Raw genomic sequence first — 17,440 nt, 5'->3', positions numbered from 1 at the left:
CCCTGTCCCACAAGGGGAGCTCAGGAGGCTGTCCTGGGGACACTGGCACAGGCTCCCTGAGGAGCCCCGCAGGCCCCTGCCCACCCTGAGGAGAGCAGCCCAGGGCCCTGCCCAGCTGTCACACTAGCAGCACTGGTGTTGCCCGTGGCCATGGCCTGCAGCAGCCTCACCCTCACCAGGCAGGTGAGGCCTCCGGGCTCCACCAGGGTCCTGCACTGCTCAGACAGTGAGCCCTGCTGGCTGCGCAGACCAGGCTGGGGCCCCAGAAAGCGTCCCCCAGACCCTGAAGTCACAATCAGCATGTGGGTGAGGGTGGCCATTGTCCTGCAGGGCACCTGAGGAGCCAGGCCAAGAGAAGCCAGGCATGAGGGCACAGAGCTGGGATTGCAAGGGCTCTGTCACTCTGAGGCCCTCCATTGCCCACACCCACCCTCTCCTTCCACTCGCCAGGCCTCGAGGGTGGTCAGCCCTGAGGCAGCAGCAGCACATAAAGCCCTTATACTGCTGTCCCCTCTGGGGGCTCTGGGCACATCCTTTGACCAACCCACGGGCCAGTGTTGCCTGGAAGCCCAGAGCTGCCTCATGAGAAACACTAAGCTATGGATGTTCAAGGTGCCCCTTTCCCCTACGCCCTGCCCCAGCAACAGGGGACACGGGTTTCTGAGAAGGAAGACCCAAGAAAACAGCCAAAATCACGTGCACAGGGCTTCTGCCAAGGCACCGTTCACTCCAGAAGGAGCAAGAGGCTCTAGCAAAGGCAGAGCAGTGGGCATGCAGACAGGCCCTCCCCAGAAGGCCCCACCTGGCTTGGCACCTGGGAGTCCCCTGCGCCTGCTGCCCCAGCTCGGCCTGCCTTTCCTGCCCCACTGTCTGGCACCACCTGACCCCAGCTCCTGCACTGCAGGGCGGCCGCGGGGCCGTGGGACCAAGGTCCCCAGGCTGGCGCTGGAGGGGGCTGGTGTGATCCACATCAGTGATGACAGCAGCACCGAGTCAGACGCTGGCCTGGACAGTGACTTCCACTCCTCCCCGGAGTCCCTGGTGGACGACGATGTGGTCATTGTGGACCCCACAGGGCTCCCCACAGATGACCGAGGTAGGGGTCTACTTGGGTCAGGGTTGAGTGCAGTCCTGGTCCCGCCCCACCCTGGGCTCTGGTGGTGGGTACAGCCTCCTGGTAGAGGGGGACACTGAGGCTCAGAGCAGCCAGGGCAGGGCCACACGGCCTGCCAGAGGGGACCTAGCTCTTTTATGCAGTTTGGGCCCAGAGGAGGCCAGGGCTGGCACCCCAGCTGGCCTGGGGGAAGACAGGTCTCAGACAGCGGCTCCCACCGTCCCTCAGGCTGGCCAGGACCCCTCACTGCCCCTTGTGCTAATCCAGAAGGGGTTTATGTCATGCGGGGCTGAGTCCCACCCTGACCCTCTGCCCTGCAGGCCCTGTGTGCTCCCTGCAGAGGGACCTGCATGGTCCTGGCGTCCTGGAACGGGTGGAGCGGCTGAAGCAGGACCTCCTGGCCAAGGTGCGAGCGCTGGGCCGGGAGCTGCCGGTCAACACCCTGGACGAGCTCATCGACCAGCTTGGGGGTCCTGAGCGAGTGGCGGAGGTGAGCAGGGCTGTGGTCAGCCTGGCTCTGGTTGACTCTGGGTGGCAGCCCCTGTGGTCACCCTGTGCCACTGCCAGACCCCAGGACAGTAACAGGGCTCTGGACACAGTGTCCAGTTGGCAGCTGGGCTAGGAGATAGGCTGCCTGGTCAGGACCGTCCTCCAGCCCTGGCCTGGCCTGGCTCACCCACTACCTCTTGTCCCTTATCTACTGTCCCTTACCTGTGTAACAGGTAGCTAGAAATGTAAATCTTCAGATATGTCAAAATCAGGGCCAACTGAGACCATGCTGCCCAGGGTGCAGCAAGTCCCCACCATTCCCACACAGCCAGCACGCCAGGGTCACCAGTGGGGAGGTAGGGACATCCTTGGGTGTCACACCACTGACAACCTGTCCCTTGGCTCCCTGCCTCCGCCACAGATGACCGGCAGGAAAGGCCGTGTTGTGTCCAGGCCCGACGGGACGGTGGCCTTCGAGTCACGGGCAGAGCAGGGCCTGTCCATTGACCATGTGAACCTCAGGGAGAAGCAGCGCTTCATGAGTGGCGAGAAGGTGTGCGGTGGGAGGGCAGGGAGGGGCCTGGGCCCAGCCGGGGCTGCAGACACCCTCCCTTTCAGGTGTCCCCTCAAGGGGGACAGTGTGGGGTGAGGGTGCACCCCTGTGCCTACGCGGGTGTGTGAGTGCGCACCCCTGTGCCTTCGTGGGTGTGTGAGTGCGCACCCCTGTGCCTACGCAGGTGTGTGAGTGCGCACCCCTGTGCCTATGTGGGTGTGTGAGTGCGCACCCCTGTGGCTTCGTGGGTGTGTGAGTTGCGCACCCCTGTGCCTACGCGTGTGAGTGCGCACCCCTGTGCCTACGCGGGTGTGTGAGTGCGCACCCCGGTGCCTATGTGTGTGAGTGCGCACCCCCTGTGCCTATGTGTGTGAGTGCGCACCCCTGTGCCTATGTGTGTGAGTGCGCACCCCCTGTGCCTATGTGAGTGTGCACCCCTGTGCCTACGCGGGTGTGTGAGTGCGCACCCCTGTGCCTATGTGTGTGAGTGCGCACCCCTGTGCCTATGTGTGTGAGTGCGCACCCCCTGTGCCTATGTGAGTGTGCACCCCTGTGCCTACGCGGGTGTGTGAGTGCGCACCCCTGTGCCTATGTGTGTGAGTGCGCACCCCTGTGCCTATGTGTGTGAGTGCGCACCCCCTGTGCCTATGTGAGTGTGCACCCCTGTGCCTACGCGGGTGTGTGAGTGCGCACCCCTGTGCCTATGTGTGTGAGTGCGCACCCCCTGTGCCTATGTGAGTGTGCACCCCTGTGCCTACGCGGGTGTGTGAGTGTGCACCCCTGTGCCTATGTGGGTGAGTGCGCACCCCTGTGCCTATGTGTGTGAGTGCGCACCCCTGTGCCTATGTGTGTGAGTGCGCACCCCTGTGCCTATGTGTGTGAGTGTGCACCCCTGTGCCTACGCGGGTGTGTGAGTGCGCACCCCTGTGCCTACGCGGGTGTGTGAGTGCGCACCCCTGTGCCTATGTGTGTGAGTGTGCACCCCTGTGCCTACGCGGGTGTGTGAGTGCGCACCCCTGTGCCTATGTGTGTGAGTGCACACCCCTGTGCCTATGTGTGTGAGTGCGCACCCCTGTGCCTATGTGTGTGAGTGCGCACCCCTGTGCCTATGCTGGTGTGTGAGTGCGCACCCCTATGCCTATGTGTGTGAGTGCGCACCCCTGTGCCTATGTGTGTGAGTGCGCACCCCTGTGCCTATGTGTGTGAGTGTGCACCACTGTGCCTATGTGTGTGAGTGTGCACCCCTGTGCCTATGTGTGTGAGTGCGCACCCCCTGTGCCTATGTGTGTGAGTGCGCACCCCTGTGCCTATGTGTGTGAGTGCGCACCCCTGTGCCTATGTGTGTGAGTGCGCACCCCTGTGCCTATGTGTGTGAGTGCGCACCCCCTGTGCCTATGTGAGTGTGCACCCCTGTGCCTACGCGGGTGTGTGAGTGCGCACCCCTGTGCCTATGTGTGTGAGTGCGCACCCCTGTGCCTATGTGTGTGAGTGCGCACCCCCTGTGCCTATGTGAGTGTGCACCCCTGTGCCTACGCGGGTGTGTGAGTGCGCACCCCTGTGCCTATGTGTGTGAGTGCGCACCCCTGTGCCTATGTGTGTGAGTGCGCACCCCCTGTGCCTATGTGAGTGTGCACCCCTGTGCCTACGCGGGTGTGTGAGTGCGCACCCCTGTGCCTATGTGTGTGAGTGCGCACCCCCTGTGCCTATGTGAGTGTGCACCCCTGTGCCTACGCGGGTGTGTGAGTGTGCACCCCTGTGCCTATGTGGGTGAGTGCGCACCCCTGTGCCTATGTGTGTGAGTGCGCACCCCTGTGCCTATGTGTGTGAGTGCGCACCCCTGTGCCTATGTGTGTGAGTGTGCACCCCTGTGCCTACGCGGGTGTGTGAGTGCGCACCCCTGTGCCTACGCGGGTGTGTGAGTGCGCACCCCTGTGCCTATGTGTGTGAGTGCGCACCCCTGTGCCTACGCGGGTGTGTGAGTGCGCACCCCTGTGCCTACGCGGGTGTGTGAGTGCGCACCCCTGTGCCTATGTGTGTGAGTGTGCACCCCTGTGCCTACGCGGGTGTGTGAGTGCGCACCCCTGTGCCTATGTGTGTGAGTGCACACCCCTGTGCCTATGTGTGTGAGTGTGCACCACTGTGCCTATGTGTGTGAGTGTGCACCCCCGTGCCTATGTGTGTGAGTGCGCACCCCCTGTGCCTATGTGTGTGAGTGCGCACCCCTGTGCCTATGTGTGTGAGTGCGCACCCCTGTGCCTATGTGTGTGAGTGTGCACCACTGTGCCTATGTGTGTGAGTGTGCACCCCTGTGCCTATGTGTGTGAGTGCGCACCCCCTGTGCCTATGTGTGTGAGTGCGCACCCCTGTGCCTATGTGTGTGAGTGCGCACCCCTGTGCCTATGCTGGTGTGTGAGTGCGCACCCCTATGCCTATGTGTGTGAGTGCGCACCCCTGTGCCTATGTGTGTGAGTGCGCACCCCTGTGCCTATGTGTGTGAGTGTGCACCACTGTGCCTATGTGTGTGAGTGTGCACCCCTGTGCCTATGTGTGTGAGTGCGCACCCCTGTGCCTATGTGTGTGAGTGTGCACCACTGTGCCTATGTGTGTGAGTGTGCACCCCTGTGCCTATGTGTGTGAGTGCGCACCCCCTGTGCCTATGTGTGTGAGTGCGCACCCCTGTGCCTATGTGTGTGAGTGCGCACCCCTGTGCCTATGCTGGTGTGTGAGTGCGCACCCCTATGCCTATGTGTGTGAGTGCGCACCCCTGTGCCTATGTGTGTGAGTGCGCACCCCTGTGCCTATGTGTGTGAGTGTGCACCACTGTGCCTATGTGTGTGAGTGTGCACCCCCGTGCCTATGTGTGTGAGTGCGCACCCCCTGTGCCTATGTGTGTGAGTGCGCACCCATGTGCCTATGTGTGTGAGTGCGCACCCCTGTGCCTATGTGTGTGAGTGCGCACCCCCTGTGCCTATGTGAGTGTGCACCCCTGTGCCTACGCGGGTGTGTGAGTGCGCACCCCTGTGCCTATGTGTGTGAGTGCGCACCCCTGTGCCTATGTGTGTGAGTGCGCACCCCCTGTGCCTATGTGAGTGTGCACCCCTGTGCCTACGCGGGTGTGTGAGTGCGCACCCCTGTGCCTATGTGTGTGAGTGCGCACCCCCTGTGCCTATGTGAGTGTGCACCCCTGTGCCTACGCGGGTGTGTGAGTGCGCACCCCTGTGCCTATGTGTGTGAGTGTGCACCCCTGTGCCTACGCGGGTGTGTGAGTGCGCACCCCTGTGCCTACGCGGGTGTGTGAGTGCGCACCCCTGTGCCTATGTGTGTGAGTGCGCACCCCTGTGCCTACGCGGGTGTGTGAGTGCGCACCCCTGTGCCTACGCGGGTGTGTGAGTGCGCACCCCTGTGCCTATGTGTGTGAGTGTGCACCCCTGTGCCTACGCGGGTGTGTGAGTGCGCACCCCTGTGCCTATGTGTGTGAGTGCACACCCCTGTGCCTATGTATGTGAGTGTGCACCACTGTGCCTATGTGTGTGAGTGTGCACCCCCGTGCCTATGTGTGTGAGTGCGCACCCCCTGTGCCTATGTGTGTGAGTGCGCACCCCTGTGCCTATGTGTGTGAGTGCGCACCCCTGTGCCTATGTGTGTGAGTGTGCACCACTGTGCCTATGTGTGTGAGTGTGCACCCCTGTGCCTATGTGTGTGAGTGCGCACCCCCTGTGCCTATGTGTGTGAGTGCGCACCCCTGTGCCTATGTGTGTGAGTGCGCACCCCTGTGCCTATGCTGGTGTGTGAGTGCGCACCCCTATGCCTATGTGTGTGAGTGCGCACCCCTGTGCCTATGTGTGTGAGTGCGCACCCCTGTGCCTATGTGTGTGAGTGTGCACCACTGTGCCTATGTGTGTGAGTGTGCACCCCTGTGCCTATGTGTGTGAGTGCGCACCCCTGTGCCTATGTGTGTGAGTGTGCACCACTGTGCCTATGTGTGTGAGTGTGCACCCCTGTGCCTATGTGTGTGAGTGCGCACCCCCTGTGCCTATGTGTGTGAGTGCGCACCCCTGTGCCTATGTGTGTGAGTGCGCACCCCTGTGCCTATGCTGGTGTGTGAGTGCGCACCCCTATGCCTATGTGTGTGAGTGCGCACCCCTGTGCCTATGTGTGTGAGTGCGCACCCCTGTGCCTATGTGTGTGAGTGTGCACCACTGTGCCTATGTGTGTGAGTGTGCACCCCCGTGCCTATGTGTGTGAGTGCGCACCCCCTGTGCCTATGTGTGTGAGTGCGCACCCATGTGCCTATGTGTGTGAGTGCGCACCCCTGTGCCTATGTGTGTGAGTGCGCACCCCCTGTGCCTATGTGAGTGTGCACCCCTGTGCCTACGCGGGTGTGTGAGTGCGCACCCCTGTGCCTATGTGTGTGAGTGCGCACCCCTGTGCCTATGTGTGTGAGTGCGCACCCCCTGTGCCTATGTGAGTGTGCACCCCTGTGCCTACGCGGGTGTGTGAGTGCGCACCCCTGTGCCTATGTGTGTGAGTGCGCACCCCCTGTGCCTATGTGAGTGTGCACCCCTGTGCCTACGCGGGTGTGTGAGTGTGCACCCCTGTGCCTATGTGGGTGAGTGCGCACCCCTGTGCCTATGTGTGTGAGTGCGCACCCCTGTGCCTATGTGTGTGAGTGCGCACCCCTGTGCCTATGTGTGTGAGTGTGCACCCCTGTGCCTACGCGGGTGTGTGAGTGCGCACCCCTGTGCCTACGCGGGTGTGTGAGTGCGCACCCCTGTGCCTATGTGTGTGAGTGCGCACCCCTGTGCCTACGCGGGTGTGTGAGTGCGAACCCCTGTGCCTACGCGGGTGTGTGAGTGCGCACCCCTGTGCCTATGTGTGTGAGTGTGCACCCCTGTGCCTACGCGGGTGTGTGAGTGCGCACCCCTGTGCCTATGTGTGTGAGTGCACACCCCTGTGCCTATGTGTGTGAGTGCGCACCCCTGTGCCTATGTGTGTGAGTGCGCACCCCTGTGCCTATGCTGGTGTGTGAGTGCGCACCCCTATGCCTATGTGTGTGAGTGCGCACCCCTGTGCCTATGTGTGTGAGTGCGCACCCCTGTGCCTATGTGTGTGAGTGTGCACCACTGTGCCTATGTGTGTGAGTGTGCACCCCTGTGCCTATGTGTGTGAGTGCGCACCCCCTGTGCCTATGTGTGTGAGTGCGCACCCCTGTGCCTATGTGTGTGAGTGCGCACCCCTGTGCCTATGTGTGTGAGTGCGCACCCCCTGTGCCTATGTGAGTGTGCACCCCTGTGCCTACGCGGGTGTGTGAGTGCGCACCCCTGTGCCTATGTGTGTGAGTGCGCACCCCTGTGCCTATGTGTGTGAGTGCGCACCCCCTGTGCCTATGTGAGTGTGCACCCCTGTGCCTACGCGGGTGTGTGAGAGCGCACCCCTGTGCCTATGTGTGTGAGTGCGCACCCCCTGTGCCTATGTGAGTGTGCACCCCTGTGCCTACGCGGGTGTGTGAGTGTGCACCCCTGTGCCTATGTGGGTGAGTGCGCACCCCTGTGCCTATGTGGGTGAGTGCGCACCCCTGTGCCTATGTGTGTGAGTGTGCACCCCTGTGCCTACGCGGGTGTGTGAGTGCGCACCCCTGTGCCTACGCGGGTGTGTGAGTGCGCACCCCTGTGCCTATGTGTGTGAGTGCGCACCCCTGTGCCTACGCGGGTGTGTGAGTGCGCACCCCTGTGCCTACGCGGGTGTGTGAGTGCGCACCCCTGTGCCTATGTGTGTGAGTGTGCACCCCTGTGCCTACGCGGGTGTGTGAGTGCGCACCCCTGTGCCTATGTGTGTGAGTGCACACCCCTGTGCCTATGTGTGTGAGTGCGCACCCCTGTGCCTATGTGTGTGAGTGCGCACCCCTGTGCCTATGCTGGTGTGTGAGTGCGCACCCCTATGCCTATGTGTGTGAGTGCGCACCCCTGTGCCTATGTGTGTGAGTGCGCACCCCTGTGCCTATGTGTGTGAGTGTGCACCACTGTGCCTATGTGTGTGAGTGTGCACCCCTGTGCCTATGTGTGTGAGTGCGCACCCCCTGTGCCTATGTGTGTGAGTGCGCACCCCTGTGCCTATGTGTGTGAGTGCGCACCCCTGTGCCTATGTGTGTGAGTGCGCACCCCCTGTGCCTATGTGAGTGTGCACCCCTGTGCCTACGCGGGTGTGTGAGTGCGCACCCCTGTGCCTATGTGTGTGAGTGCGCACCCCTGTGCCTATGTGTGTGAGTGCGCACCCCCTGTGCCTATGTGAGTGTGCACCCCTGTGCCTACGCGGGTGTGTGAGTGTGCACCCCTGTGCCTACGCGGGTGTGTGAGTGCGCACCCCTGTGCCTATGTGTGTGAGTGCGCACCCCTGTGCCTATGTGTGTGAGTGCGCACCCCTGTGCCTATGTGTGTGAGTGTGCACCCCTGTGCCTACGCGGGTGTGTGAGTGCGCACCCCTGTGCCTACGCGGGTGTGTGAGTGCGCACCCCTGTGCCTATGTGTGTGAGTGTGCACCCCTGTGCCTACGCGGGTGTGTGAGTGCGCACCCCTGTGCCTACGCGGGTGTGTGAGTGCGCACCCCTGTGCCTATGTGTGTGAGTGTGCACCCCTGTGCCTACGCGGGTGTGTGAGTGCGCACCCCTGTGCCTATGTGTGTGAGTGCACACCCCTGTGCCTATGTGTGTGAGTGCGCACCCCTGTGCCTATGTGTGTGAGTGCGCACCCCTGTGCCTATGCTGGTGTGTGAGTGCGCACCCCTATGCCTATGTGTGTGAGTGCGCACCCCTGTGCCTATGTGTGTGAGTGCGCACCCCTGTGCCTATGTGTGTGAGTGTGCACCACTGTGCCTATGTGTGTGAGTGTGCACCCCTGTGCCTATGTGTGTGAGTGCGCACCCCCTGTGCCTATGTGTGTGAGTGCGCACCCCTGTGCCTATGTGTGTGAGTGTGCACCCCTGTGCCTATGTGTGTGAGTGCGCACCCCCTGTGCCTACGCGGGTGTGTGAGTGCGCACCCCTGTGCCTATGTGTGTGAGTGCGCACCCCTGTGCCTATGTGTGTGAGTGCGCACCCCCTGTGCCTATGTGAGTGTGCACCCCTGTGCCTACACGGGTGTGTGAGTGCGCACCCCTGTGCCTATGTGTGTGAGTGCGCACCCCTGTGCCTATGTGTGTGAGTGCGCACCCCCTGTGCCTATGTGAGTGTGCACCCCTGTGCCTACGCGGGTGTGTGAGTGCGCACCCCTGTGCCTATGTGTGTGAGTGCGCACCCCCTGTGCCTATGTGAGTGTGCACCCCTGTGCCTACGCGGGTGTGTGAGTGTGCACCCCTGTGCCTATGTGGGTGAGTGCGCACCCCTGTGCCTATGTGGGTGAGTGCGCACCCCTGTGCCTATGTGTGTGAGTGCGCACCCCTGTGCCTATGTGTGTGAGTGTGCACCCCTGTGCCTACGCGGGTGTGTGAGTGCGCACCCCTGTGCCTACGCGGGTGTGTTAGTGCGCACCCCTGTGCCTATGTGTGTGAGTGCGCACCCCTGTGCCTACGCGGGTGTGTGAGTGCGCACCCCTGTGCCTACGCGGGTGTGTGAGTGCGCACCCCTGTGCCTATGTGTGTGAGTGTGCACCCCTGTGCCTACGCGGGTGTGTGAGTGCGCACCCCTGTGCCTATGTGTGTGAGTGCACACCCCTGTGCCTATGTGTGTGAGTGCGCACCCCTGTGCCTATGTGTGTGAGTGCGCACCCCTGTGCCTATGCTGGTGTGTGAGTGCGCACCCCTATGCCTATGTGTGTGAGTGCGCACCCCTGTGCCTATGTGTGTGAGTGCGCACCCCTGTGCCTATGTGTGTGAGTGTGCACCACTGTGCCTATGTGTGTGAGTGTGCACCCCTGTGCCTATGTGTGTGAGTGCGCACCCCCTGTGCCTATGTGTGTGAGTGCGCACCCCTGTGCCTATGTGTGTGAGTGCGCACCCCTGTGCCTATGTGTGTGAGTGCGCACCCCCTGTGCCTATGTGAGTGTGCACCCCTGTGCCTACGCGGGTGTGTGAGTGCGCACCCCTGTGCCTATGTGTGTGAGTGCGCACCCCTGTGCCTATGTGTGTGAGTGCGCACCCCCTGTGCCTATGTGAGTGTGCACCCCTGTGCCTACGCGGGTGTGTGAGTGTGCACCCCTGTGCCTACGCGGGTGTGTGAGTGCGCACCCCTGTGCCTATGTGTGTGAGTGCGCACCCCTGTGCCTATGTGTGTGAGTGCGCACCCCTGTGCCTATGTGTGTGAGTGTGCACCCCTGTGCCTACGCGGGTGTGTGAGTGCGCACCCCTGTGCCTACGCGGGTGTGTGAGTGCGCACCCCTGTGCCTATGTGTGTGAGTGTGCACCCCTGTGCCTACGCGGGTGTGTGAGTGCGCACCCCTGTGCCTACGCGGGTGTGTGAGTGCGCACCCCTGTGCCTATGTGTGTGAGTGTGCACCCCTGTGCCTACGCGGGTGTGTGAGTGCGCACCCCTGTGCCTATGTGTGTGAGTGCACACCCCTGTGCCTATGTGTGTGAGTGCGCACCCCTGTGCCTATGTGTGTGAGTGCGCACCCCTGTGCCTATGCTGGTGTGTGAGTGCGCACCCCTATGCCTATGTGTGTGAGTGCGCACCCCTGTGCCTATGTGTGTGAGTGCGCACCCCTGTGCCTATGTGTGTGAGTGTGCACCACTGTGCCTATGTGTGTGAGTGTGCACCCCTGTGCCTATGTGTGTGAGTGCGCACCCCCTGTGCCTATGTGTGTGAGTGCGCACCCCTGTGCCTATGTGTGTGAGTGCGCACCCCCTGTGCCTATGTGAGTGTGCACCCCTGTGCCTACGCGGGTGTGTGAGTGCGCACCCCTGTGCCTATGTGTGTGAGTGTGCACCCCTGTGCCTACGCGGGTGTGTGAGTGCGCACCCCTGTGCCTATGTGTGTGAGTGCGCACCCCCTGTGCCTATGTGTGTGAGTGTGCACCCCTGTGCCTACGCTGGTGTGTGAGTGTGCACCCCTGTGCCTATGTGTGTGAGTGCGCACCCCTGTGCCTATGTGTGTGAGTGCGCACCCCTGTGCCTATGCTGGTGTGTGAGTGCGCACCCCTATGCCTATGTGTGTGAGTGCGCACCCCTGTGCCTACGTGTGTGAGTGTGCACCCCTGTGCCTACGTGTGTGAGTGCGCACCCCTGTGCCTACGTGTGTGAGTGCGCACCCCTGTGCCTACGCGGGTGTGTGAGTGCGCACCCCTGTGCCTATGTGTGTGAGTGCGCACCCCTGTGCCTATGTGTGTGAGTGCGCACCCCTGTGCCTATGTGTGTGAGTGTGCACCCCTGTGCCTATGCTGGTGTGTGAGTGTGCACCCCTGTGCCTGTGGGTGAGTGCGCACCCCTGTGCCTATGTGTGTGAGTGCGCATCCCTGTGCCTATGTGTGTGAGTGTGCACCCCTGTACCTACGCGGGTGTGTGAGTGCGCACCCCTGTGCCTATGTGTGTGAGTGTGCACCCCTGTGACTATGTGTGTGAGTGTGCACCCCTGTGCCTACGCGGGTGTGTGAGTGTGCACCCCTGTGCCTATGTGTGTGAGTGTGCACCCCTGTGCCTACGCGGGTGTGTGAGTGCTCACCCCTGTGCCTATGTGTGTGAGTGCGCACCCCTGTGCCTATGTGTGTGAGTGCGCACCCCTGTGCCTATGTGGGTGAGTGCGCACCCCTGTGCCTATGTGTGTGAGTGCGCACCCCTATGCCTACGTGTGTGAGTGCGCACCCCTGTGCCTACGTGTGTGAGTGTGCACCCCTGTGCCTACGTGTGTGAGTGCGCACCCCTGTGCCTACGTGTGTGAGTGCGCACCCCTGTGCCTACGCGGGTGTGTGAGTGCGCACCCCTGTGCCTATGTGTGTGAGTGCGCACCCCTGTGCCTATGTGTGTGAGTGCGCACCCCTGTGCCTATGTGTGTGAGTGTGCACCCCTGTGCCTATGCTGGTGTGTGAGTGTGCACCCCTGTGCCTGTGGGTGAGTGCGCACCCCTGTGCCTATGTGTGTGAGTGCGCATCCCTGTGCCTATGTGTGTGAGTGTGCACCCCTGTACCTACGCGGGTGTGTGAGTGCGCACCCCTGTGCCTATGTGTGTGAGTGTGCACCCCTGTGACTATGTGTGTGAGTGTGCACCCCTGTGCCTACGCGGGTGTGTGAGTGTGCACCCCTGTGCCTATGTGTGTGAGTGTGCACCCCTGTGCCTACGCGGGTGTGTGAGTGCTCACCCCTGTGCCTATGTGTGTGAGTGCGCACCCCTGTGCCTATGTGTGTGAGTGCGCACCCCTGTGCCTATGTGGGTGAGTGCGCACCCCTGTGCCTATGTGTGTGAGTGCGCACCCCTGTGCCTATGTGTGTGAGTGCGCACCCCTGTGCCTATGTGTGTGAGTGTGCACCCCTGTGCCTATGCTGGTGTGTGAGTGTGCACCCCTGTGCCTATGTGTGTGAGTGTGCACCCCTGTGCCTACTGGTGTGTGAGTGTGCACCCCTGTGCCTTCGCGGGTGTGTGAGTGTGCACCCCTGTGCCTATGTGGGTGAGTGTGCACCCCTGTGCCTGCGCAGTGTGGGGGTGCACTCTTGTCTCTGCACGTGTGTCCGTATGTACATGAGTGACCCCCACAGACCTCTTGTATCCCTGGATGTTCTTTGGACAAGGCTGTCACATCTGTCCTGGTAACCCTGAGCTGAGTGGGTGGACAGGGCAGCACAGGCCTGAGGCAGGGCCCGTGCCCTGCTCCCAGCCTACTGACCCCCTCCCCCACCTCCAGCTTGTGGCCATCATCTCTGAGGCTTCCAGCTCTGGCGTCTCGCTCCAAGCAGACCGCAGGGTCAGGAACCAACGGCGGCGTGTACACATGACTCTGGAGCTGCCCTGGAGTGCTGACCGTGCCATCCAGCAGTTTGGTGAGCCCGGCCCCCAGCAAGGCTGGCCCCTGCCCCAGTGTCCCCTCAGGCTGTTCCTGAGAGCCCTTCTGCCCCTAGGCCGCACCCACCGGTCCAACCAGGTCTCAGCGCCCGAGTATGTGTTCCTCATCTCTGAGCTGGCCGGGGAGCGCCGGTTCGCCTCCATCGTGGCCAAGCGGCTGGAGAGCCTGGTGAGCGGGGACTTAGGGCTGGGGCGCAAGGCAGGCTAGGGAAGTCTCCTCCAGGAGCTGGGGGAGGTCCTCCTGGCCACACACAGATGGCCTCTCCAACCCCGGCAGGGCGCCCTGACCCACGGAGACCGCCGTGCCACTGAGTCCCGGGACCTGAGCAAATACAACTTTGAGAACAAGGTACCTGGGGGAGGCCGAGGCAGGGAGGCCGGACTCCATTCTACTCTTCCCTACTCACTCCCTACCTCCTGCCCCCAGTACGGTGCCCGGGCCCTCAGTCGAGTCCTCAGCACCATCCTGAGCCAGACAGACAGCAAGGTGCCCCTGCCCCGCGGCTACCCTGGAGGGGACGCGGCCTTCTTCCGGGGTGAGCTGGGGATACACGGGGTCTTTCTGGGAGGACAGCAGAGCAGCAGGGTTCAGCAATTTGGGGCACCAGTTCTGCAGGCTGGCTTTGTGTTGAAAGACTCCTCCCACATTCACACAAAGGGCCCCCAGTAGCCCCCACGGGGCTGAGGCTGAGGGCATGGCGTCCGTGCTTGTTCCCGGAACTCTTGTTTGGCTTCTGTGAGAATACAGCTCCCGGCCCCAGGAGTTCGGCATCAGGGACTGCCCCCCACACCCATCCTACACATGGATGCCAGGCAGTGGCTGGGAGAGAAGCAAGGGCCTGGGAGGGCCTAGGGGGCTGGGGAGGGGGCTGGGGGGGCCTCCCGGGCTCCTCAGGATCAGCATGCAAAGCCCCCTTCCTGCAGACATGAAGCAAGGCCTGCTGTCAGTCGGCATTGGCGGGCGGGAGTCTCGGTCCGGCTGCCTGGACGTGGAGAAGGGTGAGTCCCCATGGCACCTGGGCACAGGCAGGGGAGCAGGTGGCCCAGTGCAGCCTGAGACCTGGTCCCTCCTGCATCCAGACTGCTCCATCACCAAGTTCCTCAACCGCATCCTGGGGCTGGAGGTCCACAAGCAGAACGCACTGTTCCAGTACTTCTCAGACACCTTTGACCACCTCATCGAGATGGACAAGAAGGAGGGCAGATACGACATGGGCATCCTGGGTGAGCCTCCGCAGTGGGACTCTGGAGCTCTGAGGCGGTGCCTCAGGAGGGTCCTGGGGAGGCGGGCCCACCCACGTGGCTGTGGCTCTGGGGATGCTGAAGCTCAGATGGAAGCGCTTGGTGCTAGCTGGATTCAAGGTCAGGCTGCCCTGGGCTCCTGTCTACCCTATGGCCGTCTAGTGGCCCTGTGCCCCCACACTCCCGGCCTTCGAGAAGTTCACCATAAGTGGTTGTAAACCCCCTCTGAGGGCAGGAGGCTGGTATCTGTGCCTTGCTGGCCAGTCTGCTTGCCACCTGGCTAGCACCCTGTGGATGTACACTGACAGCCGGGACTGTGCAGAGAGGACTTGGTTCACAAAGCACACGGGACCCTCAGAGCTGCACAGCACAGGGCACTGAGGCCCACAGGGCCTGCCTGGTCACATGTGGAGGGACTGGCCCCCGGATGGCATCCAGATACTGAGTCATGTCTGTCCCATATGGTCACCTGGGGATTGCCTCAGTGGCGTCATCAAGGGCTCCCAAAGCACAGGTCCAACTCGGCCTCCTGGGTTGGACCCATGGCGCAAGGGTCACGGGCCCAGCCCTGGGGCTCTTAGGCCTTGGCTGTGTTCACCACCCCACCCTGCCTTCTTCTCAGACCTGGCTCCCGGCATTGACGAGATCTACGAGGAAAGCCAGCAGGTGTTCCTGGCCCCCGGGCACCCGCAGGACGGGCAGGTGGTCTTCTATAAGGTGAGCAGGGTGCTGCCAGCTCCTAGCCTTCGCCTCTGGCTCTGCCCCACTAATGCCCTACTTGCTGTGGTAGATCAGCGTGGACCGTGGCCTGAAGTGGGAGGAGGCGTTCGCCAAGTCACTGGAGCTGACAGGCCCCTATGATGGCTTCTACCTCTCCTACAAGGTGGGCAGCCACCCGCACCATGCACCTGCCTGCTCCTCACACTCTGGAGCAAGACCAGAGTGACTGTGGGTGGCCAGTCAGTCACTGTGGCTGGACAGGACGGCGATCTCCTGCCTGTGGGGCCCACTCCTGATGAGTAGCTAGGAAGTCACGTGCCTGGAGACCCTGGAGGGCAGGGCCTCACCACTCCCCTTCCCAGGTTCGGGGCAACAAGCCTAGCTGCCTCCTGGCAGAACAGAACCGTGGCAAGCAGTTCACCGTGTACAAGCCTAACATCGGCCGGCAGAGCCAGCTGGAGACCCTGGACAGCCTGTGCCGCAAGTTCCGGCGGGTAGGTGGTAGCGGGCAGCAAGCTCACTTCCCCAGACTGGAGGCCCCAGGCCAGCCCTTCGTCAATAGCTCCCTGGCATCTGGGAGAAGCTGCAGAGCCAGTAGGCCCCTCCTCTTGTGCCCTGCCTGGGCTGCAGGCCCTGGCTTATGGCTGTGTCCCCAGGTCACGGCAGAGGAGGCCCGGGAGCACTGGGAGAGCAGCTACGCCTTCTCGCTGACACACTGCAGCCACACTGCATGGTGAGAGTCCAGGCCAGGTGGGAGGGTGCACACTGGACACACAGCCCTGCCCCACCCCTTGGCAGCCCGTTTTGGGCCAATCCGTCCCAAGGACTGGGCACCCCATCAGCACCTGGGGCTGAGGGACCCTGACAGCTTGCTGACCATGGTCACCCCACAGGAACCAGCACTGCCGGCTAGTGCAGGAGGGCAAGGACTGCACGCAGGGCCTGCGGCTGCGGCACCACTACATGCTGTGCGGGGCCCTGCTCCGTGTGTGGGGCCGCATTGCCGCCGTCATGGCTGACGTCAGCAGCAGCAGCTACTTGCAGATTGTGCGTCTCAAAACCAAGGACAAGAAGAAGCAAGTGGGTGAGTGGGCACATGCGCGGTAGGCCTCGGGGGCCACGAGGCGGGGTGCTGACCCATATGCCCACCCCACCTACCCCCACCTACAGGCATCAAAATACCTGAGGCCTGCGTGCCCCGCGTGCTGCAAGAGCTACGGCAGATGGACGCAGATGTCAAGCGCAGGAGTGCTTGCGGCCTGGGCCTTGCCAACCCCACACAGAACATGCCGCGAGCGCTGGAGCTGCCCTATGGTCCTGGCGAGGTGCTGGACCTCACCTACAGCCCACCAGCGGAAGCCTTCCCACCACCTCTGCATTTCGCCTTCCCTGCGCCACCCCCAGACCCTGGTGCGCTGCTGCTGGGCACCCGGGACTCAGTGACCGACCCCGCCGCACTGGCGCACCAGGGCTGCGATATCAACTTCAAGGAGGTGCTGGAGGACATGCTGCGCTCCCTGAATGCTGGGCCTGCAGAGCCCTCGGGCCCGCTGGGTGCAGGCGCTGCAGGCCCAGAGCGGCAGAGTGTGATCCAATTCAGCCCGCCTTTTCCCAACTCCTAGACTGCTGCCTGGCTGGCACCTCCTGAACCATGGCTGTCCAGCTGCTGCACTACAGCAGCTTCCCTGGGAGCCGGCAGGAGTCCCGGCGGACCCTGCGACCACTGAGGGCCCACCAGCACCCTGCAGTGCCTTCCCCACCGACTGGCACCCCCGTAGCGCCAGCACAGGCCCACTCAGGACTACCCGGGTGCAGGGCCCTCAGCCAGGCCCCACAGGACCACCCAGCCCAGGCCCTAAAGCTGCAAGGCTGGTGGTCCCAACTCAGGAAACCCCGGTGCTCAGGCCCCGCCACTCGGGGGCTCCGTGGGGCAGATCCCCATTAATATATATGCAATCCCTTCCCCTCGCTCCCTAAATTATTGCCTGACCACCTCTCCCTGGCCCCAGATCTGCGGGCAGGTGGCCTCTAGTTTCTAAGTATTTATAATTAATTCTAGTGTATATATGTAAAGAGATCTTTTCTAAATACATGTGCCTTTTGCCTACTTCCCGCAGTCTGCTGCTCCTATGGCTGGGAGTGGGAGGGTGCCCCAGGCCAAACCACAGCTCAGGGCACTGACACCTGCTGGGGTGGACAGAGGCCACTGCAGGCCACGAAGAGAAACCTACCAGCTCCTGTGCCAGTGCTGGGGAGGCCTCAGGGAAGCCATCTGGATGTCCCTGGGGACCCACCCTGTGCTCTCAGGGCTCAGGACAGGCCTCTCTGGCTTCTGAAGCAGCACA

General features: G+C 62.5%; 1 protein-coding gene across 3 annotated transcripts in view; it reads left to right on the top strand.

Moving 5' to 3' along the window:
• The window catches only part of SBNO2 (strawberry notch homolog 2), a 57,824-nt gene extending 40,638 nt beyond the window's left edge, over window positions 1–17,186 (top strand). For all 3 annotated transcript variants that reach the window (XM_081282985.1, XM_081282984.1, XM_081282986.1), the window contains 15 exons: window positions 905–1,096; window positions 1,435–1,604; window positions 2,025–2,156; window positions 12,976–13,111; window positions 13,190–13,302; window positions 13,411–13,482; window positions 13,561–13,669; window positions 14,058–14,132; window positions 14,214–14,357; window positions 14,998–15,092; window positions 15,166–15,258; window positions 15,458–15,589; window positions 15,752–15,828; window positions 15,989–16,179; window positions 16,266–17,186. In XM_081282985.1, coding sequence (XP_081139111.1) covers window positions 905–1,096; window positions 1,435–1,604; window positions 2,025–2,156; window positions 12,976–13,111; window positions 13,190–13,302; window positions 13,411–13,482; window positions 13,561–13,669; window positions 14,058–14,132; window positions 14,214–14,357; window positions 14,998–15,092; window positions 15,166–15,258; window positions 15,458–15,589; window positions 15,752–15,828; window positions 15,989–16,179; window positions 16,266–16,717 — 2,183 coding nt within the window. In that variant the 3' untranslated portion in view covers window positions 16,718–17,186. The remainder of the gene's footprint in view (window positions 1–904; window positions 1,097–1,434; window positions 1,605–2,024; window positions 2,157–12,975; window positions 13,112–13,189; window positions 13,303–13,410; window positions 13,483–13,560; window positions 13,670–14,057; window positions 14,133–14,213; window positions 14,358–14,997; window positions 15,093–15,165; window positions 15,259–15,457; window positions 15,590–15,751; window positions 15,829–15,988; window positions 16,180–16,265) is intronic.
• Window positions 17,187–17,440: the final 254 nt, after the last annotated feature.

The sequence above is a fragment of the Spermophilus citellus genome, assembly GCF_964194105.1.
Source record: "Spermophilus citellus genome assembly, chromosome: 3".
Classification (NCBI taxonomy): Eukaryota; Metazoa; Chordata; class Mammalia; order Rodentia; family Sciuridae; genus Spermophilus; species Spermophilus citellus.
The sequence above is the reverse complement of the archived record's forward strand: the minus strand, read 5'-3'. Positions and strand labels throughout refer to the sequence as shown.